The 27,163-nt window shown below is 34.7% G+C and overlaps 1 protein-coding gene across 1 annotated transcript in view; it reads right to left on the bottom strand.

The window, feature by feature from the left end:
• The window catches only part of stk32c (serine/threonine kinase 32C), a gene marked incomplete at both ends in the record, with an annotated part of 88,669 nt that overhangs the window by 22,215 nt on the left and 39,291 nt on the right, over positions 1-27,163 (bottom strand). The window contains 2 exons of the mRNA XM_079439880.1: positions 1,089-1,262; positions 12,071-12,222. Of these exons, the coding sequence (XP_079296006.1) occupies positions 1,089-1,262; positions 12,071-12,222 (326 nt within the window). The remainder of the gene's footprint in view (positions 1-1,088; positions 1,263-12,070; positions 12,223-27,163) is intronic.

Genomic DNA, 27,163 nt, shown 5'->3' with positions numbered 1-27,163 from the left:
CAGTAAGATCATGATGATATTTAGTCTAGAACTACAGTAAGATCATGTTGATATTTAGTCTAGAACTACAGTAAGATCATGTTGATATTTAGTCTAGAACTACAGTAAGATCATGTTGATATTTAGTCTAGAACTACAGTAAGATCATGTTGATATTTAGTGTTGAACTACAGTAAGATCATGTTGATATTTAGTCTAGAACTACAGTAAGATCATGTAGATATTTAGTCTAGATCTACAGTAAGATCATGTAGATATTTAGTCTAGAACTACAGTAAGATCATGATGATATTTAGTCTAGAACTACAGTAAGATCATGTAGATATTTAGTCTAGATCTACAGTAAGATCATGTTGATATTTAGTCTAGAACTACAGTAAGATCATGTAGATATTTAGTCTAGAACTACAGTAAGATCATGTTGATATTTAGTCTAGAACTACAGTAAGATCATGTAGATATTTAGTCTAGAACCACAGTAAGATCATGTAGATATTTAGTCTAGAACTACAGTAAGATCATGTTTATATTTAGTCTAGAACTACAGTAAGATCATGTTGATATTTAGTCTAGAACTACAGTAAGATCATGTTGATATTTAGTCTAGAACTACAGTAAGATCATGTTGATATTTAGTGTTGAACTACAGTAAGATCATGTTGATATTTAGTCTAGAACTACAGTAAGATCATGTAGATATTTAGTCTAGATCTACAGTAAGATCATGTAGATATTTAGTCTAGATCTACAGTAAGATCATGATGATATTTAGTCTAGAACTACAGTAAGATCATGTTCACACACAACATTCTGCACTTACTCCTGATTTCTCTCAACACCAGAGCTGTCACTCAATACATCACAAACACAGGAACTGGAGTTAATTATCTGAAAAAATAACTCAGATATTTCCCTCTAAATTAAAAAGTAATGCATTTTTTTTAGTAGTTACTTAAAAAAAGTAACTGATTACGTAACTCGCGTTACTTGTAATGCAACACTGTTGCTCTGTGTGAGTTATTGTGGTAAACAGGTAAATCACTGGAGGCTGGTGATGGGTTATAGAGTTAAAGCGAGTGAACACACACCTGTGTATGATGTGCTGGCTCTGCAGGTAGTCGAGCGCCAGCGTCATCTCGCACAGGTAAAGTTTTACAGCGTCCTCGGTGAACTGGACGTTCTGCTGCAGATGATAGCGCAGATCTCCTCCTAACAGCAGATCCACCACCATGAACATGTCCTCCTCGTCCTGGAACGAGTACCTGGAGCACAGGGTCAGAGGAAGTGACATCACACAGCTCTCATTTAACATGCAAATCCCTCTCCTGATTAACTGGAGTGGGCTATGAGATCTATAGCCGACGTGTGAGATATCGTCACCATCAGAAGCTCTTCTATTGTCTTTCACAGACTGAGGTTTGTTAATTAAAGTTGTAGAGATTATCTGATTTGGACATTTTAATTAAAGTGTCGACACAGTCTACATCAGCTGTCAATCATCTGTATGCAGATGATATTTTCAGAGCGAGACGTCCATCAGACAAACTATTGCTCAACACACACAGAGGAAAGAGACTTCTGTCATCTAATCTCCTGATCTGGAAATCTCTAATCTCCTGAAATCCAAAGTCAGGGAAGCGCAGGTTTATTATGTAACTAAAACTAAAACCCTAAAAAAAAAGCTAATTGCCAAGGAAACATTTCTCATTTTCTGTTTTAACATAACTAAAACTGAAAAAATAACCTAATAAAATAACAAAACTCAAGAAAATTAATTTAAAAATGTAAATATTTTGTATTATTTTAATTAGAAATAAAATACAATGTAAATAAAATACAATATATATAAAAAAAACTACTTATTTTATATCAGCTACTTGGCAAGGTAACCTAAACAAAAGTTTTCATTTAGTTTAACATAAAATAAAACTTAAATAAAAATTAATAAAACATTACTAAAACTTTAACAAAATGTAAAATAGAATTAAATATTTTATTCAGAAAATAAATTGTAAAAAGATATTTCAGAATTTCTTATTTTTATGTAGTTTAACTTAATGTATTAAAATAATTAAAATGGCAATAGAAATTCATTAAAAACTATATAGACATTTGAAAAACATTAAGAATTATAAAAACAATATTACTAAAACTTTAATCACATTTGAAATATTAATAACTTTTTTATATTTTATTCAGAAATATGCTTATTTCAGCTAGTTGCCAAGGCAACATTTTCATTTAATCTATTTAGCTTAAAATAAAACTGAAATAAAAATGTATGAAAGCGATATCGGCACATTTACAACAAAATTGCTAAAATGTAACTAAAATTATTAATAATTATAAATATTAATTAAAAAAATGCTAAATATAATTCCAAATATGTGACCTTGGATCATACATCAATGGATGAATTTTTAAATGATCTTTCCATTGATGTATGGTTTGTTATGATAGGACAATATTTGTCTGAGATGCAACTATTAGAAAATCTGGAATCTGAGGGAGCAAAAAAATCTAAATATTGAGAAAATCTCCTTTAAAGTTGTTCAAATGAAGTTCTTAGCAATGCATATTACTAATCAAAAATGAAGTTTAGATATATTTACAGTAGGAAATTTAATAAATATCTTCATGGAACATGCTCTTTATTTAATATCCTAATGATTTTTGGCATAAATGGGAAATGTATAATTTTGATCCATACAATGTATTGTTGGCTATTGCTACAGATATACCTGTGTTACTCATGACTGCTTTTGTGCTGCAGGGACACATATTATTAAAATTAATAATATTAATATAAATTGGAACTATAATAAAAACTATAATAGTATGTCAGTGATACTAAAATAACTCTGGTGAAGCATCATGAAATTATCACAGGAATGAAGTTTCCATTTCACACTGAATATTTGTGAGTCCATCGTTCTCATTATATTCTCATGAGATGCTGTGAGGACTCTCTGAGCAGTGTGTGTGTGTGTGTGTGAGTGTGTGTGTGTGTGTGTGTGTGTGTGTGTGTGTGTGAGTGTGTGTGTGTGTGTGTGTGTGTGTGTGTGTGTGTGTGTGACTCTTCTATCAGAGCACTTCAGAGCTCATTTCCCGTCTGTAAGAGGCCGCAGGTCTGAGAGCCAATCATCACCACATCTATTATAGATCTGGCCGCTCTCCATTTACTCTGACAAAGACAGCATCACACTCAGTCAGACGGCTCATATTAAAGATCACGGGGTCAGCAGAGAGACGAGGGACACGCGAGGATGTCAGGAGCCGCTCTCAAACTCAGATCTTTAGCATCTGAGACCCACAGATCACCTGTACGGCTGACTTCAGGTAAAGAAGATTATTTCGAAGAATGCTGGAAACAAAACTTGGATAAAAACCCCAAACATTTCTCAAAATATATTATTTTGTGTTGCTAAAGAAGACATGAGGGGAGTAAATGATGACAGAAGGATCTTTTTTGTGTGAATTAAGACACGTTTTTTTTTCCAAGAACCTGCTGGACTGGACACAAACACACAGAAGAGTGAGTTTTTTACACTGTAAGCTAATAATCCAATACTGTGGAAAAACAGAGGAGGTACTGCTAATTTTCTGCCAGGATCTGTTCTTACATTTACAGACATTTCCTTTAGCTTTCCTGGAACAAAACGCAATGCAATGCACACTTCAAAATATGGGTGAAACAGCTGTGAAAATCAGTTTGGAACATTTCTTCATATTAACACAGAACACTGTGCCCTGAGGGGGTTTTTTGAGTGTAGGGCTCTGATAAGAAGAAACTCAGATTTTTGTTTTTAGCAATCAAATCAGTTTTGTGAACAGTGTAAACCACATGAAAACCACATTTTACAATATTATATTTTGGAATACATTAAAATCTAAACTGTCAAACCCAGCGTGGCTTTTTTTATTCCTTATAAATTAACGCCTTGAGAAGCCAAAGATGGGTATTTGTAAGAAACAAATCCATCATTAAGATGTTTTTAACTAAAACACGAGTCCATAATCCATAACTCTTTCTCCAGTGAAAAAGTGCATCTCCTGTTGTCTCTCACATCAAAATCCAGCCACATATTTGTTTAGAGCTGTTTTAAACCCTGAGCAGATTTCTCTCCTGATTCAGACCAGAACACTTTTTCACTGGAGGAAGAGTTATTATGGACTCTATGGTATTTGAGTTAAAAACATCTTAATGCTGGATGTGTTTCATCTTTAGTCTTCTCCAGATGTTAACTGATGGACTGGAGTGGTGTGGATTATTGTGATGTTTTTATCAGCTGTTTGGACTCTCATTCTGACGGCACCCATTCACTGCAGAGCATCCATTGCTGAGACACTGATGCAGAGACACATTGAAACAAACCTGATGAAGAAACACACTCATCTACACTACCAGTTAAAAGTTTGGGATCAGTAAGATATTTAATATTTTAAAAAGAAGTTTCTTCTGCTCATCAAGGCTGCATTTATTTGATTAAAAATATAGAAAAAAAACAGTAATATTGTGAAAAAGTGGGTTAAAACTGCAGCATGTCAGTAAGAGAACAGGAGCTGTTCTGAGCCGGACCGAGGGGAGCGTCGGCCTTTATTTGCTCCCACACCACAGCAGGAGCACGAGGAGGAAGGTTAGCAGACTGGAAAGAGTGCGAGAGGCTGAAACAATCAGGCCATGATGACAAATGAGACGAGGGATGCAGAGAGAGAGAGAGAGGAACATGTGCAGAGGAAAACAGAGGGAGTACAACATTTCGTCAAAAAATTCGCAGTGTCCCAGATAGAACAGAGCGCTTGTCTGCGCTTCACGAGCGGCTCGAGGCGACACACACACACACACACGCTCTCTAATATACACACACACGGTTCCTCAGAGTATTTCTCCTGAATGTCCCACAGCCAACGCCTCTCCGCTGGCCTTATTTCACAAGGTGCCTTCATAAGGAACGTCCCGAATGAACTTCACAAGTTTCCTGAGTTGAGAAGTTGAGGAAAGTTCTCTAACACAGAGACGCTGGACGGAAGAGATCAAGGAGAAAATAAGGAGTCGAACGTCTTTAGCAAAACCTGAACTCACATGAAAGACAACGAAGGAGTAATTCACCTGAAACTGCAACACATTTTACACATTATTTTGAAAAATGCCTTTGTCCACAGTGAAAGTCAATGGGGTCCAATGCTGTTTGGTTCCCAAAGTTGTTCGAAATATTTCCCACAGAAGAAAGATGACATGACGGAGAGTAAATCATGAGAGAATGATCATTTTGCCGTGAATCGTCAGCTCTCAGTTCTGTTTCACTGGAGTTCATCCCTAATATAGATATAATATAAATCTGGATCATATACAGAAGAAAGTTACTCATTAGTTGCAGAAAAAACAATTTTCCAGCTGAAACCAACAACTACTGTACCTTGAACAAAACCAAAGGCACCCATGTATATATATAAAAGGTGTCAAGAACTGCCATTATTTTTTATTTTTTACTGTTCTCTGAGGTCCACATATAATGTTATCAAGTTTTTTACATAAAAACATTATAATTTAGAAGTAATAGGTTATTAAACAGGCAGTGACGTAGAATCTGTGTAATTGGTAGAATGTGTGTGTGTGTGTGTGTGTCGCCTCGAGCCGCTCGTGAAGCGCAGACAAGCGCTCTGTTCTATCTGGGACACTGCAAAGTTTTTGACGACATGATGTACTTTGTACCAGTGTGGATAAGCACCGCCTCCGCAGAAAAAGATGCTCAGAAAAAGAACACCTGGACATCGCTGCCTGTTTAGCCCCGCCCACCGATACTACATCGCTGCCTGGTGGGCGGGGCTAAACAGGTAGTGATGTCGAGGTGTTCTTTTTCTGAGCATCTTTTTCTGCGGAGGCGGTGCTTATCCACACTATTACATCATAGAGTCCTATATTCCACAAGCTGTGGTTTTGGCAGACTGGCTTCAATATAAGCAGTTTTTAGACTAACAAGAAAGTTTTGAGTTCTGAAACTTACATAATGTTTTATAGTACAATGAACTTTTATATGTAAAAAAAAAATCAAGGGAATTTTGGTTTCTCAGTTCAAGAACCTTTTAAAGCATTTTTGGTCTTCATAATGGCTAATGTGTATTTTATATATTTTTTATTTTTATTCAATACTAAGCAGCTTACTTTAATAATATTTTTTAATATAATTTGTTATTGTTATATTGTACATTTATTTTTCTTTCTTTCGTTATTTAAAATATAAAAATATACGTCAACTGAAATAGAAAACAAACTTTATTGCAGCTAGTTGCCAACATTTCTCATTTATCTTGATTTACTAAAATAACTAAAACTAAACAATGAAATAAAATAAAGGAAAACTATTTAGACATAAAAAAACAAATAAAATTGACAAAAACAGCAAAATTAAAAATATTAATAATAAAAAAATAAACTGTATTCAGAAATAAAATAAAATGTAAAAATAAACATACTTGTTTAATTTAGTTGCCAACACAACATTTCTCATTTTTATGTACTAAAATAACTAAAATGGAAATAAAAATGTATAAAACTACATAGACAAATAAAAACATAACTAATAAAAGTGACAAAAACACAATAAAAAAAATTAATTGAAAACTGAAAATATAAAAATGAATAAAAAAAAATATATAATAGTATCTCAATGATACAAAAATAACGTATTAACTAACTAAAATAGATTATTCCAATAAAGTATTTTAATTGAAATTGAAATAAAGACAGCAGCTCAGACCATTTGAGGATTTGATATTGAGTCATAAGTGAGATCTGCTGTGATTCATAAGTCAGATGATTGTTGATGTGATGTTCATTGTCTCGGGTCTGACCTCCGTCTGTGTGATGGAGGTGTTCGTTGTGTTTTACAGACGGTGTGTGTGTGTGTGTGTGTGTGTGTGTGAGACGGAGCCGTTCTCCCGCTGCTTCATGACTCAGAGCGGGTAAATGGATACAGTAATTACAATTTTCTGCAGACGTGACATTTTAAAGGCTTAAAGAGACTCTGTGCTTCCTGTGAGGAGGAGGAAGCCCTCTTTATTTCCCAGCCTACAGCAGAAGCTCCTCTGACTTACAGAGACGCGGCTCTTCAAAGCTCAGTGTTTTCAGGAAAGCTGCTTCTGAGAGCATCCTCTCTGCTTCAGAACAATCATTATATACACTGTGTGTTGAGATGAAGTTGTCAATGTCAAACTGTCCTTCTCTGCTTCACATACTTCAGTGTTTGACAAAGCGTTACTGTCCTTCAAGAACTTCAAACACACACACACACACACACACACACACACACACACACACACACACACTTAGACAGAGGACAGAACATCTGTTGCATTCTTTTTGAAAATTCTAATTCTTATGTTTAGCCTTTAAGAACAATCTTAAGAAAAAAAGATGAGAACATTCTTAAGAAGATTTTTTTTTTTTAACAATAAATATACTTAAAAATATACTTTTTTTCCATAAACTAACATTTGACTTTTTTAGTTATAAAATAAGAAGAAAATAGAAGTTGATCTGTGAATCCGGCCCCTGGAGACAAACATGTCCCTGAAGCCCATCAGAAACACACACACACACACACACACACACAGAGAGAGAGATAAACACACACACACACACACACAGAGAGAGAGAGATAAACACACACACACACACACACACACACAGAGAGAGAGATAACACACACACACAGAGAGAGAGAGAGAGAGATAACACACACACACAGAGAGAGAGAGAGAGAGATAAACACACACACAGAGTGATGTAGTCCTATTTCTATGCATTTCCAGGAAGCTACATCAAATCTAGTTTGTGCTTATAGAAGACACCACAAAATTCAATTCACTTGATCTGAGCGTGTCTGTCAGAGAAACACTATTCAAATCACTGCGAGCGTCCATCACAGAATGAATCACAGACGAGACTGTGCTCAAACAGAGAGGATTGCTTGTGTTTTGTGGAGACGCAGCGTATCAGAGCCAATCCAACGACTCTACAGACAGACTAACACGACTTTCAGAAAAACCCATCTCTCTCTGCGGCGCGGTTTGATCCAGTGTGGTGAAAGCATGCGTGTTTTGTAAAATCAATAGATCCCCCCCCCCCCCCCACACACTGTTTTAGATTAAGAACATTATTTCAGACCTTGGAGGATTGGCTCAGGACACTGGCAGAAGTGTTCAGCACAGTCAGTTTTATATTTGGCCATAAATATGTTGCTAGAAGAATAAGATATTTAGAAGAATAAGATTTCTTTGATAAACTTTACAGAGGGTGAAGCAAAGATGGCAATATGATTAACAAGAAAACAGACAATAAAAGTTGAATGTTCCGCGGATTCCGAACGGACATTAAAAGCCCTAATAACGGCAAGAATTAGTTTTCTTTTTATAGAATCACAAATAATTTAATGGTTTTGTTAATACAATTTGGTTGATGAGCAATTGATGAAGAAAAACATTTAATTATTCTTTTGTAATCTTTTGTAAAGTTTTTTTGTTTTTGAGATTGTTTTGGAGAATGTGTGAATGTAGTTAAATAAAAAAGAAATGCATTGATAAAGAAGTGTAATAATCTCTCTGCAGTCTCTATCTATCTCTCCATTTCTATCCCTCTCTTATGAAAGCTTGTTTCCAACACTGAATAGAAAAAAAAGGTAATTGACTTTTTTATCTCACAGTACTTTTTCGCGATTTTGAGTCTGGCAGTTCTGACTTTTGTTCTCAGAATTGCATGATGTAAACTTATAATTGCATGTCAGAATTAGTCAGAATAAATATTATTTTTTTTGAATTGCGAATTTCTATCATGCAATTCTGAGAAAAAAGTCAGAATTGCATGATAAAAAAATAAATAAATCCCAATTACCTTTTTTAAAAAACAAATTGTCTTCTGTGTTGGAAACAAGCTTCCATGCTCTCGGGTTGGCAGTGATTAGGAACAAAAAGCAGGCAGATGCTTTGATTTTTGATTCTCTCTCTCTGATGAAGTTTATTTCTCCACACCTTGTGGTTTCTGTCAGGTGCGCAGCTGTGGAGCCAGATGCTGATGTTTCCACCTGTATTGAGCACTAAACGACAGGTATTATTTATGAACGAGGAGACGGTGTGTGCATATGCTGGCCTGATGAAGCGCCTCCATCAAGAGCGGAGAGAAAGAGAGCCATTGTTTAACAGATGGAGACTGGAAGAGAGCTGTCATGCTGGAGCAGCGTGGGAGAGAGAGCGAGAGAGCGCTGCAATATGCATGAGAGACGCATTGTGTTTGGCATTTCATTTGTCGTTCTGTACAGCTTTGGCTTTTGAAGACGGCCGATCAGGAGCCATTCAGAGAGGTTTTTCTCCTTCAGGTTCACGTGGCTTTGATGTAGAATGAACGATTATTTACAGAAAAGGAAAGCATTCTGATGCTCAGAAGGACCAGACGCTCACACATCATTACAGATGACTTTCTTCTGAATTTACATTCATGCATTTGGCAGTTTCTTTTATCCAAAGCCACTTACAATACATTGCATTCAAGGTTTAGACTTTATCAGTTCATGCATTCCCTGCGAATCAAACCTGTGAGATTTGCATTGCAAGTGAATTGCATAAAACAATTCTATGCATTTAAATTACACAGTTAATAAATAACTAAATACATAGTATTTGAAACAACCCGTTAAATTAATTGATCATCTTGCTTATGGGGTTTTAAGACAAGTTGGAGGTTATCCTAACTTTAAGAAGTTTTTTATGATGATTTTTAAGTACATTCTTTTCAAGAACTCAAATTCTTATGTTTAATCTTAGAAAAAGATTTAAAAAAAGTATTTGTTAAATACAAAATATATTTAACTTTTACCTTTTTCTTAAAGTTAAAAATAAGAATTTCTATCTATTTAGATAAATATAAACTGATAAACTTAATATGATGCATATTTATCAGTCATACACAAACAGTCATGTCATAGTTTATTATAAACTATTTGCATCTATTTCATTTTATTTAATTGATGATAAATATATAAACCTGGTTATTGTGTATTTAAAACACATTCACATTACAGAAATCTGACCTGTTTCATTTATGCATGACAGACAAATATAAATCACATTAAGTTGACTATAATGACTACAGCCCCATTGACTCCCTCTGCCGATGTATTGATGAAATTAACAGTTGGATGTGCCAGAACTTCCTTCAGTTAAACAAGGAGAAAAGGCACTAAGAGCCGTAGAGGCAAATAGTGTATTTGAAGGTATAAATACCAAGAGAATGTGAGACGCTAGAAGGGAGGCTCTAGTCGTGAATCGCTCCACCAACTCCAAATTCCTACCATTACAGACAGGGGCATGCCCGAGTTAGAGCGAATCGGTCAGATATGATGGTCAAAGTAAGTAGGGGGTGAAGTAGTGGAATAGAGCTGATAAAATGTAAAAACTAACTTGAATGCAATGTATGTCGCTTTGGATAAAAGCGTCTGCTAAATGCGTAAATGTAAATGTAATAGTTAGGTGCTTTAGAAGTTTTTTCTTTTTTCACTTAGTGCGGAAGAGTTTGAACAAAGCTTGAGAATATTTGTTTTTAATTTCTTGTTTTTATTATTATTACTATTTTTTTTAATTCCTTATTTTTATTGTTGTGATCAATATTATTATTATTATTATTATTATTTATGACTATTTTACTTTCAAGTAAAGCACTTTGAATTACCATTGTGTATGAAATGTGCTATATAAAATAAACTTGCCTTGCCTTGCCTTAAGTTTATTAGTTTATGTTAAAACAATCCAAATTGATGGGCATTTTATATGCAATTCAAATTTATTTCTGTATTATCTCTACGACCATTTGCGAGAATTCTGCATCAAATTTCAAATCAATATTTTACAAGCCACTCTATTATTGTAATAAAATCTACTTCAGATAAACATCAAAAAGCACACCCTAAATGAAACACACACACACACACACACACACACACACACCAAACTAATGCTTTACATCGGTCAGTCTGCTCTGATGTGTGAACATATAGACGGGACAGACTGAGACGAGACGTGACGTTTAATCGATAAAAATCAGATCACTCTCCACGTCTTCATATTAAAACTCAGCGGTAACATATAAAAAGGAGCCTTGTAGTCTTGAGAAGTGATGAAGCATTTCATCGCTTAAAAACAGCCTTAAAGACGACCTGACCGTATTAAGAGTAAGAACATGATGATGATAAACTCATCTATTACTCATACAAGGTTCTCTCCTCCGATGACTCAAATCTCAGTTCCTGTGGCGTCAGACAATCAGATATGAGAGATTACTGGAATGCCACATTAAACAGATTAAGAGAGTTTAACAGTGTTTACAGACGTCATGTTGTGCATTTTTCATTCAGTTTTTTCCTGAGGTCACTAGTGCAAAAAAAAGAGCAGATGTCAGTTTTCCGGTGTTTCTCAGTAATTGCTAAATTGTAAATTCTATCCTACTCAAAGCAATAGTTCACCACAAAATGAAAATGTGCTGAGAACGATGAGAAGAGTTTGTTTCAATGTGTCACTGCATCAGTAAATCCACACCACTCCAGTCCATCAGTTAACATCTGGAGAAGACTAAAGATGAAACTAATCCAGCATTAAGATGTTTTTAACTCAAATACATAGAGTCCATAATAACGCTTCCTCCAGTGAAAAAGTGTTCTGGTCTGAATCAGGAGAGAAATCTGCAGATCAAGCAGCGTTTACAAGACAAAACAGCTCTAAACTTTAAAGCTTTAGTCTTCTCCAGATGTTAACTGATGGACTGGAGTGGTGTGGATTATTGTGATGTTTTTATCAGCTGTTTGGACTCTCATTCTGACGGCACCCATTCACTGCAGAGCATCCATTGCTGAGACATTTCTCCAAATCTGAAACAAACTCATCTACATCTTGGACTTTTCCAGCATTTTTGGGTGAACTATTCCTTGAAGTTACACAAATGTAAAAATTAAGATGGAAAAACAAGTCCTATCGTCATGCACATGCAGAAGACAAGAGAGAATCAGAGGAAGCACAGGATAGTCACCAGAGGTTTACTAAAAACACATGTTCAATCTCCTGAAGGATCTCAAGCTCTCTAAAGACGTTCCGGACCTCGTCCCGCTCAATGCACTGCTGCTTGTTCATGTACTTCATGGCGTACATCTTCTCCGTGTCCCGCTTCTGCACGATGCACACCTGAAACACACACAGATGAACACACAATGAGGAAGACAGCACAGGCCATGTTAACGAGAACAACATGAGGGAATATCTGCATCATCACAGACCCACGTCCTATTAATAACACACTCGCTTCAACGGCACAAACTGTCACGGGTCAGAGGCACTTCACAAGCACAGAATCTGCATTAAAAGCTCATTAAATGATAATCAAGAGTGTGTGTGATGTGAGACAGAGATAAAGGTCAAAACACAGTCAGGACTTGGGCAGCAGATGGGTCACATGGACTAATATCTTATATCACTGCAAACACATATGTGACACATCAGTAACACAGGTATATTTGTAGCAATAGCCAACAATACATTGTATGGGTCAAAATTATACATTTCTCTTTTATGACAAAAATCATTAGGATATTAAGATCATGTTCCATGAAGATATTTAGTAAATTTCCTACCATAAATATATCAAAACTTCATTTCTGATTAGTAATATGCATTGCTAAGAACTTCATTTGAACAACTTTAAAGGAGATTTTCTCAATATTTAGATTTTTTTGCTCCCTCAGATTCCAGATTTTCAAATAGTTGTATCTCAGACAAATATTGTCCTATCATAACAAACCATACATCAATGGAAAGATTATTTATTCAGCTTTCAGATGATGCATAAATCTCAATTTCGAAAAATTGACCCTTATGACTAATTTTGGGCTCCAGGGTCACATATGTCACTATTTAGTTTCTTCTAGAAATTCACAGACATAAATAATAAAAACAATATAATATATATAGTTTTAGTATATAATATTAAATAGTTAATACATAATAAATAACAATAATAATTTTTTTCTCTAATTATTATGAGCTAGCATGCGCAGATATCAAATGAATGAATTAGTATAAAAACAGATTCACAAAAGACTTCAAAACTAAAAACTCAGAACTGATATTATAAAACAGACAGTTTAGAATCTAGATTTGGATTCGACAAAATTACAGACAACACCCATAACGCCAGACAAAATGACAAAATAAAAGCCCTTCAAAAACATGTAACAGTAACTACAGGACAGTTTTTACTAGATTTTACAGTGATTCTCCGTGGAGGTTACATACTTACACCCGTAGGTGGCGCCAAGTGTAATAAAAGTATAAAAAGTATAATTCATTCAGGCGATTCTTTCTAAAGAACAGATTCATTCAGGAACAAAACATGTGGGTCATTTACTCATTCATTCAAACGATTTGTTCAAAAACACGGATTGATTCGGGAACAAAACAAGCGAGTCATAAAATCATGAATTTATTCAAGCAATTTGTTCATAAACAAGGAATCATTCGGGGACAAAACATGTGAGTCATTGAATCTTTCATCCCGATTTGCTCAGGAACAAATCATTCATTTAAAATAATTTATATGGATCTGTTCCAGAACAAAACAAGCAAGTCATTAATTCAAATAATTTGTCCAAAAGTAGAAATTTGTTCAGGAATAAAACAAGTGAGTCATGGAACCATTAATCATGATTAATCGCATCAAAGTAAAAGGTTTTGTTTACATATTATGTGTGTGTGTACTGTTTATATTATGTATATATATATATATATATATATATATATATAAATACACACACATACAGTATATATTTTTAAAATATTTATATGTATTTATATATTTATATTTATATAATTTATATATAAATATATTTAATATATAAAAAGTTTCTTAAACATTTACATGCATGTGTGTGTATTTATATATATATACATAATATAAACAGTACACACAGATTGGGGTTTTTTTTACCTCTGCTTCTACAAAATTATGAATAAAGAACATGAATTGGGTCTGTTTTTGCTTTTTTATGATTTTATTCAACTTATGAAGGTGCTGTAAATTGAATAATTATATAGTAATACAATGCTATCATTTTGTACATGCAACACTGGCACACACCACCCAACTTGGAAACTCTGGGATTAAAGAAGGTACCAGCATCCCAATCATAATTATGACTTTTGTGTTCAAATTGTTTTAGCTAGGATATAAACCAATGAAAGACAAATGGATTTATTATCATTAATTTATGATGATAATGTGTCTGTCATGTTCTGATGACACTTGGATTGGCAGAGTGGCATAACCTGCATTCGATTGATGGAATAACTAGTTTTAAAATGCATGTTCTTCTAAAACATACTCCAGATGTCTCATTCTAGTGAAATGAAACAAGCCACAGCATGACCATTTTCATTGTTATGCTGATGATACTCAACTATATATCTCAACAAGACCAGATGAAACTATAGATTATAGATAATAGATTGTGTAAAAAATGTAAAAGATTGGATGACCAATAATTTCCTCCAATTAAATTCTGATAAGACAGAGATATTTCTAATTGGACCAAAAAACAGTACACAGAATCTCTTGGATTACAATTTGCAACTAGACGGATGCACTGTTACGTCCTCTAAAGTCAAAAATCTGGGTGTTATATTAGACAGCAACTTGTCCTTTGAAAATCATATTTCCCATGTTACAAAAACAGCATTCTTCCATCTTAGAAACATTGCCAAGCTTCGAAGCATGCTCCCTGTTTCTGATGCAGAAAAGCTAGTTTATGCATTCATGACCTCTAGACTGGACTATTGTAATGCACTGCTAGCTGCTTGTCCTGCATCTTCAATAAACAAGCTACAGATAGTCCAAAATGCAGCGGCTAGAGTTCTTACCAGGTCAAGAAAATATGATCATATTACCCCAATTTTACAGTCTCTGCACTGGCTACCTATTCAGTTCTGTATCATTTACAAAATATTATTACTTGCCTATAAGGCCCTAAATGGTTTAGCTCCTGCGTACCTAACTTGTCTTCTACCACGCTACAATCCAACCCGCTCTCTAAGGTCACAAAACTCTGGACTTTTGGTAGTACCTAGGATAGCAAAGTCCACTAAAGGAGGTAGAGCTTTTTCACATTTGGCTCCCAAACTCTGGAATAGCCTTCCTGATAACGTTCGGGGGTCAGACACACTCTCTCTGTTTAAATCTAGATTAAAGACACATCTCTTTAGCCAAGCATTCACATAATGCATCTTATAATCTTGTACTGCAGTTATATCTGATCAAATGTACATTATTATTATTCTTTAGCTTGGGTTGAACAAATCATTTTTGCTGAGATGGAACAGCAGCTACGCTAATTATGTCTCTATTTGTTTCTCTGTTGATTAACATCCCGTGGTAACTAGGAATGACAGAAGCTTCAGTCTGGATCCAACCCTTAAATGATCTGAGATGACCGAACACCTGAGAAAAGATGATGTCAACCCCTCAGAGGACCTCAGAGGATGCCAACGCTCAGACAACATACAGAATTACCACATTTTGCCATAAGTTCAATATATTAAGGTTCTGCAATATATACATATATTGTGGAAACTTAAGTTCTTGTAGAGCTGCTTTGCAACGATTTGTATCGAAAAAAAGCTATACAAATAAACTTGAACTTGAACTTGACCGCACTAGAAAAAGCTCTGATTCTGTCAGCTGCTGTGAGAGTCCAGAGGCAACAATCAAGTAATTTAGTCATCCAAATGAAACAAGCAAACAAAATAATCCATTTGAAATAGCCTCCAAAGCATCCAGTATAAATGTTGTTTTCCTGAACTTTAGAAAAGCCTTTGAGCTCATGAGAGAACAGCAGCGTTTCAACCCACACATCCAGATGGAAAACACTCTAAAACGCTCCGTAATTGCATCCGCTTTGATCCAGCAGTGACTCGACGGTTCACAGCAGACTCCTCCAATACAAACCTGCCCGCCGGCATCGATAACTCAGACAAACAGCCCAGATATCATCCCGAGATCTAATCATCCCACAACAACACAAGCACATTAACCAGCAGAAAACTGAAAACAAGACCTTATTCTGCTTTGACAACAAATCCGTTAAAACATCATTCTGCAGATGAAAGAGAAACAGCACATAATGCATCACATCACTAAAGGAATAGCTCAGCCAGCGATGAAAATGTGCTCATCCTCAGGCCATCCGAGATCTTACTGATCCCAAACTTTTGACTGGTAGTGTAGATGAGTTTGTTTCTATATATGAGATCTGGCCAGATACTAACAGCAATCTAATTACCTTCACATTTATCTCCTCCAAACTAGAGCATTAAACTCCTGCTGGCTGTTTTTGTGGTTAAATATTCATAATGAACACCTGTGATTGTGCTTGAACACACATTAGACGGTGTGCTAAAGGTCAGCTGTCGGTTTCCAGCTGTTCTGAGCTGATATTTAGTCACTGCTCTGGGAAACATCATAACAATGCTGGCTTTGGTCAAAGCGGATCGAGGACTGACCGAGCTCTGACTGAGTCACACTGAAGCTGTGAGACGCCAGGGAAAGAGCCGTATAAACCCATCCCACCGGAGAACATTTCCACTCCACAGATCATTTCACGCTTATCATCATCTGTTTGCATGTTTAGAGAATCCCTGAGCAGATTCTCACGAGACTCTGCTGAATCAGCGACGAGCGTCCTGATGAGAAACAGCGTGTGAAATCCTGCTGACGCTGATCAGAGGAGCGCTATTATCATTAAAGAAAAGTAAAACCACAAAAAATAAAATAAAATAAACATTAACTAAAATATAAAATACATCTAACACACAGACACACACACACATATACAGTCAAACCGAAATTTATTCAGACACCTTCAACATTTCTCACATTATATCACGGTTTATTCGCTATAGTTTAGAAAATGGAAATAAAATATGAGAAGAGCTCAGAGTTAAACTGCATCAGAACAAACTGATCTTGATAATGTCAGATAACTTTGATAGAAAGGTATGTAATGAATTGGGTTGAATAGCTGTCAGATGTTAAATTTAAGAACACAATTAGATAAAACCAATTTAAGCTCAACCAATCACCAAGCAGTGCTTCATTGTGTTCAGTCTGTGTGTAAAAAGATCACATTAGCAATTAAAGAAAAATACTTCAGCAAAACATGATCAGGTCAAAGTGTCTGAATCATTTTTGATCCGGTGTAGTCCACTGTATGAAAAATTGTTGGGTAGAATATGTCACAGTTTCTTACATAAATGAACTCTAGTGTCCTGCACCCACTAGTAAAAAATATCATCTAATAAAAAAATATCAATAATTTTTGGTTTGACTGTATATATATATATATGCAGTTAAGGAAGGGGGAGGAATGGGAAGATAGTTAAAATATATATATATACAAATTTATTTTCTCTGGGTATTTTTCTGTCACCTTCCATGTTTTTGTTTTCAATAAAAAAATTATGTAAAACTTAATTTAATTTCAGCTAGCTGCCAAGGCAAAATTTCTCATTTTTATTTAAGTTGAAGTACTAAAATAACTAAAAGTAAAACCACAAAAACATTTCCATTTAACTAAAATAAAATATTTTAAAAATTAAAGCTTTTTTAATTTCAGATAGTTGCCAGTGTAACATTTATCTTAATGTACAAAAAAAACAAAAAAAAACAGAGTTAATAAACTAAAATTGAAACCTTAAACATTTTAATTACTTGAAATAAATATTAAAAGTGGCCAAGGTGACATTTCTCATTTTCATTTAGTTGAAACACTAAAATAACTAAAACTAAAACCTAAAACTTAATAAAAAACTGTGTAGATGTTTTAAAAATATATACATAAAAAAGACAAGCACACACAAAAAACTAAAACTTTAACTTAAAATAAAATTGGAAAACAAAATCATAATTTAAAATATTGGCAAAAACTATAATAGTATAATGCATTAGCATAATTTGGAATTATTGGTAATGATATTTCACAGTTTTAGCTCTTGAGAGAAGCTTCTTAAGGTTTTCCCCAGTTTGTATAATGTAGAGAGATGAGGCCAAATAAATCTTATTGATATTTTCCTAATTTGTGTTTATGGGAAAGTGCAATAATCCTAATGAAATGAGAAATTCCTCAAATGAAAACAATCGTGATTAATAAGCACAATTATAATTTTGGTGGAAAATAAAACAGTGTGTGTGTGTGTGTGTGTGATCTCACAGATGACACACACCTCCGTCTGTGCTGTTTCTGACTATCTGTCTTTATTCCACTTTCACACTCATGCACTGTTGAGATGCTTTATCATTTATCACTCTCTCGATGGCTTCTAAATAGTTCTAAATGGGAAATTATTATTAAGTATTTGAACCTCATACGCAAATCCAGAGACAGAGCTGTTATAGTGTTTTTCAGCTGTTTACACACAAGATCTTTCCTCGTCACAGTTTCTGAAAGCTGTCACTCAAACAGCAGAAGCACACACCAGATCTACAAAACCAGACACTAATTCTCAGACTTTGACCCAGTTTTCAGTTTCAGAAAACACTTTTTGCAAAACATGCAATTATCTATTAAAACACACACAAATCTAACAGGAATTAATATTATGGCAAAGGTGTTTGCAAATATTTGCTTCTGAGATGTGTTTGTAATGTTTTGAATGCAAGAGATGTGAGGCATTTTGCATTTTGTGTGCAATTCTTGGATTTGTGTTTAAGTTTTGAAAAAAAGAAGCAAAGTTTTGAAAACGTGTGCAAGCAGCTGAAAAAAACTGTAAAAAGACATGTTTTTGTTGTTGTTATTTGATAAGCTTCACTTATAATGTTGATAGTTTTTTGCAGCCAAAAAAAATATTTTCAACCCTCATTGTGGCCCTCTGTCAGTAAATGCTCACAATTTCAATAAATAAATGCTAAATTAAATGTGAAATAAAGGCTCATTTTGTACTGAGGAGGATGTTTTAAGATTCGAAACCTGAAGTCCTCTTATATGCCAACAGATCAAGGAAAATGTAGACTTTAAATGAGATTTCATCTGAAACATTCAACATTTTAGTCATGTTGTTCAAGAAGCAATTATAAATTCACTTCAATTTAGTGAAATACTGAACTCCCTCCATTAAATACTGTATTTGACTTTAATATGACAAAAATAAGGCCTAATGTGATGCTTGCAAATGCATGAAGCACATGAAAGCAGAAGCTGCTCTTCAGAGAAGAGCTTTGATTAAAAACCTCCATCAGCTCCTTCAGTCAGAAACAGAGAGAAAGAGGTGAGAAAAGACAAGGACAGAAGCATCTTTCCCTCTCTCTCTCAGTGACACTTCAAAGCAGCGTTTATGGATTGAAAAGCTAAATTTCATGAGACGAGATGATGTTCAGTCGGCACAAATGTTGAGCTGAAATGACACCTTATTAAATGAATCACTCCGGTCTCAGCCAAAACCATCAAATAAAATGTGATCTGCTCCTTTGGTTTTGGATGACAGCATAAGTGCAGTTACTATGGTAGTTTGGTGGAGACTATGGTTACCATGGCTACCATTTTTAGTAAGAATGCTAATGAGGAAAAATGACTTCTCTTTCTCAGACGCCGGTGTCAGTCCTGATCAAGCAGCATTTAATTAGCAGCAGAATATCTCCGCAGTATTACTAGAACTGAATCTGCAAATACAGGATATATAAACATGTACACGACGGCTGTGATTCCATTCATAACGCATTCAGGTACCCAAAAAAGATGCATAAAAATGTCTAAAAATGCATAGTTTTAGTAAAGCAAACCAAACTTTGCAAAGGTTTTAGGACCCTCAAAATATAATTTATCTTTTTTTCCAGATTTTTTACCATTATGTTTTAAGAGATTAAAGAGGCTTTGTGTTCGAGTCATTTCTGACCCGGGTATGTATAGTCAGTGCTGGGGGTAATGAGTTATGTAATCCAATTACTTTTTTAAAGTAACTAGAAAGAGTTATTTTTCAAATGCATAACTCCAGTTCCTGTGTTTGTGATGTATTGAGTGACAGCTCTGGTGTTGAGAGAAATCAGGAGTAAGTGCAGAGTGTTGTGTGTGAACATGATCTTACTGTAGTTCTAGACTAAATATCTACATGATCTTACTGTAGTTCTAGACTAAATATCTACATGATCTTACTGTAGTTCTAGACTAAATATCTACATGATCTTACTGTAGTTCTAGACTGAATATCAACATGATCTTACTGTAGTTCTAGACTAAATATCATCATGATCTTACTGTAGTTCTAGACTAAATATCTACATGATCTTACTGTAGTTCTAGACTAAATATCTACATGATCTTACTGTAGTTCTAGACTAAATATCTACATGATCTTACTGTAGTTCTAGACTGAATATCAACATGATCTTACTGTAGTTCTAGACTAAATATCATCATGATCTTACTGTAGTTCTAGACTAAATATCTACATGATCTTACTGTAGTTCTAGACTAAATATCTACATGATCTTACTGTAGTTCTAGAATAAATATCTACATGATCTTACTGTAGTTCTAGACTGAATATCAACATGATCTTACTGTAGTTCTAGACTGAATATCAACATGATCTTACTGTAGTTCTAGACTGAATATCAACATGATCTTACTGTAGTTCTAGACTAAATATCAACATGATCTTACTGTAGTTCTAGACTAAATATCTACATGATCTTACTGTAGTTCTAGACTAAATATCAACATGATCTTACTGTAGTTCTAGACTAAATATCAACATGATCTTACTGTAGTTCTAGACTAAATATCAACATGATCTTACTGTAGTTCTAGACTAAATATCATCATGATCTTACTGTAGTTCTAGACTAAATATCTACATGATCTTACTGTAGTTCTAGACTAAATATCTACATGATCTTACTGTAGTTCTAGACTAAATATCTACATGATCTTACTGTAGTTCTAGACTAAATATCAACATGATCTTACTGTAGTTCTAGACTAAATTTCATCATGATCTTACTGTAGTTCTAGACTAAATATCATCATGATCTTACTGTAGTTCTAGACTAAATATCTACATGATCTTACTGTAGTTCTAGACTAAATATCAACATGTATTTACTCATCTCACCTGCACTAAAACACATTCAGTGTTCCTCACAATCAATAAATACTGTGAGATGCATTTGTAAAAGAAGGACTTTTTTATATTAAAAACAAACAAGCAAGCCCTTCTCAGATTTAAAAAGTAACTCAAAAGTAGGGCTGGGTATCGAGTTCGATACTTTTTAGGCACTGACAGAATTGACTCGATACCACCGAGTATCGAAAAACGTCTTGTCGTTCGGTACCAAATTTCGATACCTAAGGGGTTAATCTCATCACCATCAGTGAGCCAATAATCCTGCAGCACTAGGTGTGTTTGACTAGAAGCGGCGCTGCGCTGATTGATCAGTGTTTGACCTCCGCGAGAGCGATTATAAAGCGTACCGAGCAGTCCGCTCTCTATATCGTGCGGTTTGTTTATTATACACAGACTGAAGCTCGCGTGACGCTCGCGGTGATTTCAGCGTCTGCCGTCTAACTACATGAGGACATAAACACATGAACAACATCTCCAGACCTGCTCTGAAAGTCACTTCATGAGCATTTTACCGTTTGATTCGAGTAAAACTAACGTCATATCATATACAGGTCCTTCTCAAAAAATTAGCATATTGTGAAAAGTTAATTATTTTCTGTAATGTACTGATAAACATTAGACTTTCATATATTTTAGATTCATTACAACACAACTGAAGTAGTTCAAGCCTTTTATTGTTTTAATATTGATGATTTTGGCATACAGCTCATGAAAACCCAAAATTCCTATCTCAAAAAATTAGCATATCATGAAAAGGTTCTCTAAACGAGCTATTAACCTAATCATCTGAATCAACTAATTAACTCTAAACACCTGCAAAAGATTCCTGAGGCTTTTAAAAACTCCCAGCCTGGTTCATTACTCAAAACCGCAATCATGGGTAAGACTGCCGACCTGACTGCTGTCCAGAAGGCCATCATTGACACCCTCAAGCAAGAGGGTAAGACACAGAAAGACATTTCTGAACGAATAGGCTGTTCCCAGAGTGCTGTATCAAGGCACCTCAGTGGGAAGTCTGTGGGAAGGAAAAAGTGTGGCAGAAAACGCAGCACAACGAGAAGAGGTGACCGGACCCTGAGGAAGATTGTGGAGAAGGACCGATTCCAGACCTTGGGGGACCTGCGGAAGCGCAACCCGTCAAAATAAAAGTTCGGTTTAACTTGGAAGACTGCGGCAGAAATATATTAATATTGACAGTACATACTGCTACTACTAGGCTACTGTTAAAATTAAAACTTTTTTTTTTTTTTTTTTTAGTAATGATCACACAACAGTTATTCCATGTTTTAATTTTAATAGTAACCCCCCTTTGTTTGCCAAAATAAATAAACTTTGATTTTCAATAATTTAAAGATACATTAAATTAATGTTTTATGTCTTCATTTGAAAACCAGATACAGAACACAGAATTTCTGAGGAAAAATAAAACATTTCATAAGGCTATTTTAAGAATACATTTAAATAAACTAAGTTGTTTTTATGCATTCAAATAATTAGACATACTACACCAGAATTTAATAACAATAAAACATATGGTGAAAGAAAATAAAACACCCACTTATGAAAGTGGATGAAAATTTAAAATTTCTTGAAGTCAACAACCTAGAAATGATGATTCTGTCTGAGCTATGTGTTTTAAAATGAACATGCACTAATGTAAACGTAGCCTAACAGATGTGTAAACTGAAAACAATTTGAACTTTATTAAAATTATTTATTTATTTATTTTGTTGGATATATTTTGTTCCTTTGTGCAGTGGCTCAGGAGATGAGGCTTTGAGTCTGTATAAATATCAACAAGCTAAAAAAAATAGTTTTTTGAGACAATGTAATCTTATTAAAACTGATTTCATAAAACTGGTATCGAAAAAAGTATCGTTTAGGAACCGGTATCGAACTCAAGGTATCGGTATCGGTATCGGTATCGAAAAATTTTGAACGATACCCAGCCCTACTCAAAAGTATCGTAACACATTACTTTCCATAAAAAGTAAATAAGTTACGTAATTAGCTACTTTTTTAGGAAGTAACAATATTGTAATGCATCACTTTTAAAAGTAACTTTCCCCAACACTGTGTATGGAGGTTTTGTAAAATTATCTATAAAGTTACATTAATGTCAAAAAATGTTTATAAAATATATTTAGCTTTTCCCCCATATCTCACACACTTTTTGGACTGAATTTAGTTGATAAACATGAATATGTACGTCTAACCATTGCAGCATGAAAAATTGCAGCTGAAAGTGAAAGTTTATGCAAGTAAAATGAATTTATTTTATTTGAAAACTTTTCAGAGTAATATTTGTGCTGTTCAGCTAGAAAGAAATATGTAGGTTTTATAAATCTGGACTGTTTTTGAGAAATCATGAGTTTGAAATTCAAAGGAATTTAATTAAATTCCATTAATTCCAATGGGGTTAATACTGATAATTCTCAGATTATATGTTCTTAGAAATTTCAGACAATGATTTATTCAAATCAAATTTCCCATCATTACTGAAAAAAATATATAGATATTTTGCATCATAGTTTTTTGGTGTAGTTCATGTGTAATTGGAATTTTTATATATATTTATATATATATATATATATGTATTAAAAAAGGCAGCAATAAATGCAGCAATAACAGTAACATTAAAAAAATGAGAAGTTGCTTATCAGATACAATATGGTTTATGGAGCAATGTCTGTTTTATAAAATAACGATTCTTCAGAATGCTAAAATAATCGACATGTTTTGAATGCATTATGTTGGTGGAGCGTGTGAGTTTTATTGTCTGCAGTAATGTAGCATTATGCACTCTTGAAGCATGTCAGGTTTGAGGCGCAGTGTTTTATGTAACGCTGCATAATGCATCGGTCGCGTTACGACTGCGGGCGCCGCTGGGGTTTGCAGAGTGTCTTTACTTTTCAAGCTTCTTCTATTCCCACAACTCTGATATATTTAGCTGCTCGATCCATTGTTGTCACCGAGCACAAGTGTGTTCTGTTCAATCTACAGGAGACTCCATTCAACAGCGTTTGCTTTCTGGGTCAAGACGTCTTCAGGCTGAGGAGAAACAGATTTAAGAGCAGAGAGCCCATACACTATTCCAGTCTCACGCTCTTAAAATAAAACTGACTAGAACATCTTCATAAAAAACACTCAAAAAATGACCAGCCTACAAATTTATTTTCTGAATTTCATGTTATGCTGTATTATCACCAAATATTGGATTACATTTTTTTGTCAGCTTGTTCTGTTTCACAGGTTTTGTGTTTCTTTTTTGAGCTGATTGATCGTAGGCCTCATTGATCTGAGCTCATGCACTTCCGTTTATGAATGAACATTGACAAAATAGTGGAATCCAGTCACAAAAATGGAATTTACTGTATAACACAATGTTACAGAATTTGAATTTGGGATGAATAAATCAAAAGTACAACTGAACACTTAAATTTGAAAAACATTTGGTTTAACCTAAAGAAATTATGTCAGAAATATATTACTGCTGTACAGTAGAATGTATGTCTCGATGTAATAATACTAATAATAATAATAATTAAGACTTTAAAACATTTTATGCTTTCATTAATTACCAGATTTTAAAATATATATTTCTGAAAAAAAAAAAATCATAGTGACAAACACAAAATCAATCACATATCTATTATTGAAAATAAAGTAGTTTATTTTTTATTCAATTGATAAGGCACTCTTTTTTATTACTCAAATATAATTAAAATATTAAAAGTAAAAAAATTAAATAACGATAAACAAAATTTGGTAAAAATAAAACAAAATTTTTACATTTTAATTTTTAAAAATTAAAAATTTACGTACGTCATCGGGCCTTAATTTATTTATTTTTAACTGTATCCATTAAAACGGAGTCCAGAAAAATTCCAACGGACAAAAAAAAAAAAAAATGGAATTCCGAAAAATTAAAACAGAAAAAATGGGCTAAAATATTCTTAACAGTTAGAAAATTAGTTATTTTAAGAACTGTTCTTTGAATTTCATAATGCTCTAAAATGTATGTTTTGTTAAACTTTTAGAAGGCTGTTGTTGTTAAACTGTAAGTGGAAAAATCTGAATTTAAGAAAAAAATTTAACTGATTTCATAGGGTCCTAAATAATGCTTTTCACTGAAAAACTGAGCTGCATCAGCTCAGATCAATAAACCATCAAGTCGATAAAAGACTGAATCCAAGATTTGACAGGGTTTCTATGAGAGAGGACTCAAATGCAGGATTAGAGTTGACAATTTATTAACAAAACAACAGGCAGGACAAGAGAAGGTGAGGAGGGGAGAGAACACGGTCCAGACAATAGGCAGGGAATGAATGACGACAGGTGGCCTAGGTGAGCGGTCACAGAGTCCAGTCCAGGATGGCAGACCACCAGAGAGAGAGCAGTGAAGGCAGCAAAGCTGGAGGCCGGAGGTTATCAGCGGTGGCCAGACACTCCACACTACTGATGTCACAGGCTCGGCACAGGCCTAGCAGCATGGCAGACCCAGGTAGAGGACCTGTAGCCCAGCCCGCTGGAGGGACGGGACGGGATGGGATGAGACGAGAGACTAAATCTACAAACAACAAGGTAGGGAATAAGCGGCTTCACAGGACTGGTAAAACAGAGCAAACAAACACTGACGTAGCACAATGAACAGGCAAAACAAGAGGGAAAGGGAGAACAATATAAAAGGACAGGAGAACGAGAGGGACAGATGACAACACTCAGACTAAACAAGGGGGTGTGGTAATGGGTAACAAGGAGGCAGGACAGGAGGAGCACACGGCAGACAACAACAAAGATAGAGCCATGTGCTCAAACATAGAAACATGAAACACAGACAAGACAGTGAGGGCAGGATCCTGACAAGATTTGGTGATAATACAGCATATAATGAGAGTTTTACAGGCAGTTTTTAAAAAGTTGATCATTTTTGACCGGAAACAACAAATTACATACAGGATTTTCAGCGCAACGTCCAAATGTTCTTCACACTTAGAAAAATGGTTTTTTTTTAAGAATGGTTCCTGGAGAATGGCTCTTCTATGGCATCACAGTAGAAACCCCTGTATTTTTACGAGTGTATTTGAATCCAGATAAAGCCTGTGCTCTCTACACAGAATCAGATTCCTTTGTGACAGCGTAATAATCATCCATGAGATCAACTGGAGTGGATTCAGTTCTATCGAAGCTGAACTAAACACATCTGACTGGAACAAGTAAAGTGACTTTTCTCTGAATTATCACACACACACAGTTTCCAAACAGCCCTGATGAGTCTGTCAGTGACAAAGATAAATCATTTCCTCTCATGTAAATGTGTTTTCTGTTTAGTCTTCAGTGACGCAGCTCAGGAAATGAAAGCACACTTACAACCACAATAACAAAACACATCATTCATCCAGCATCTGAACATCTCATCTGCACACACACACACACACACACACCGAGAGACCTGGAACCAGACGAAAATTAAAAATTAAAGGGCTGGAAACGGACGAGCGGAGAGAGATGAGACAAAGACTGAGAGAAGAACACTGAAGGCTCTTGAACACGTTCATCTGAGAGAGAGAAGCGCTATCGGCACACACACACACAAACTGAGAAACAACCCAACAATTACAGACAGCATTGTGGGCTGAAGGATTCATTCAGACGAGCTCAACGAACAACTCAATTAATCACTATTGCTTTCATGAACACAGAAGAATGAGCAAACGAACAGCCTGCAACAATGAACTCAATCGCCTCATTTATGATCATGTTAGCATGACTGAAGACATATGAATGTAAATGAGGGCACTGGACGCTTTCAAAACACTGATGCATGAAGCTTTGAAACGTTTACAAATCTTTTGTTTTGAATCAGCTTGTCACCAATCTTGTGATTTCAACAAATGAGGCTATGTTACTGTTTTGAACCTTGGTCTCGAAACATAATGTTTTATAATGTAGATTAATTTTT

Source organism: Barbus barbus, assembly GCF_936440315.1.
Source record: "Barbus barbus genome assembly, chromosome: 18".
In the NCBI taxonomy this organism is placed as follows: Eukaryota; Metazoa; Chordata; class Actinopteri; order Cypriniformes; family Cyprinidae; genus Barbus; species Barbus barbus.
This window is presented reverse-complemented; position numbering and strand designations above follow the sequence as displayed.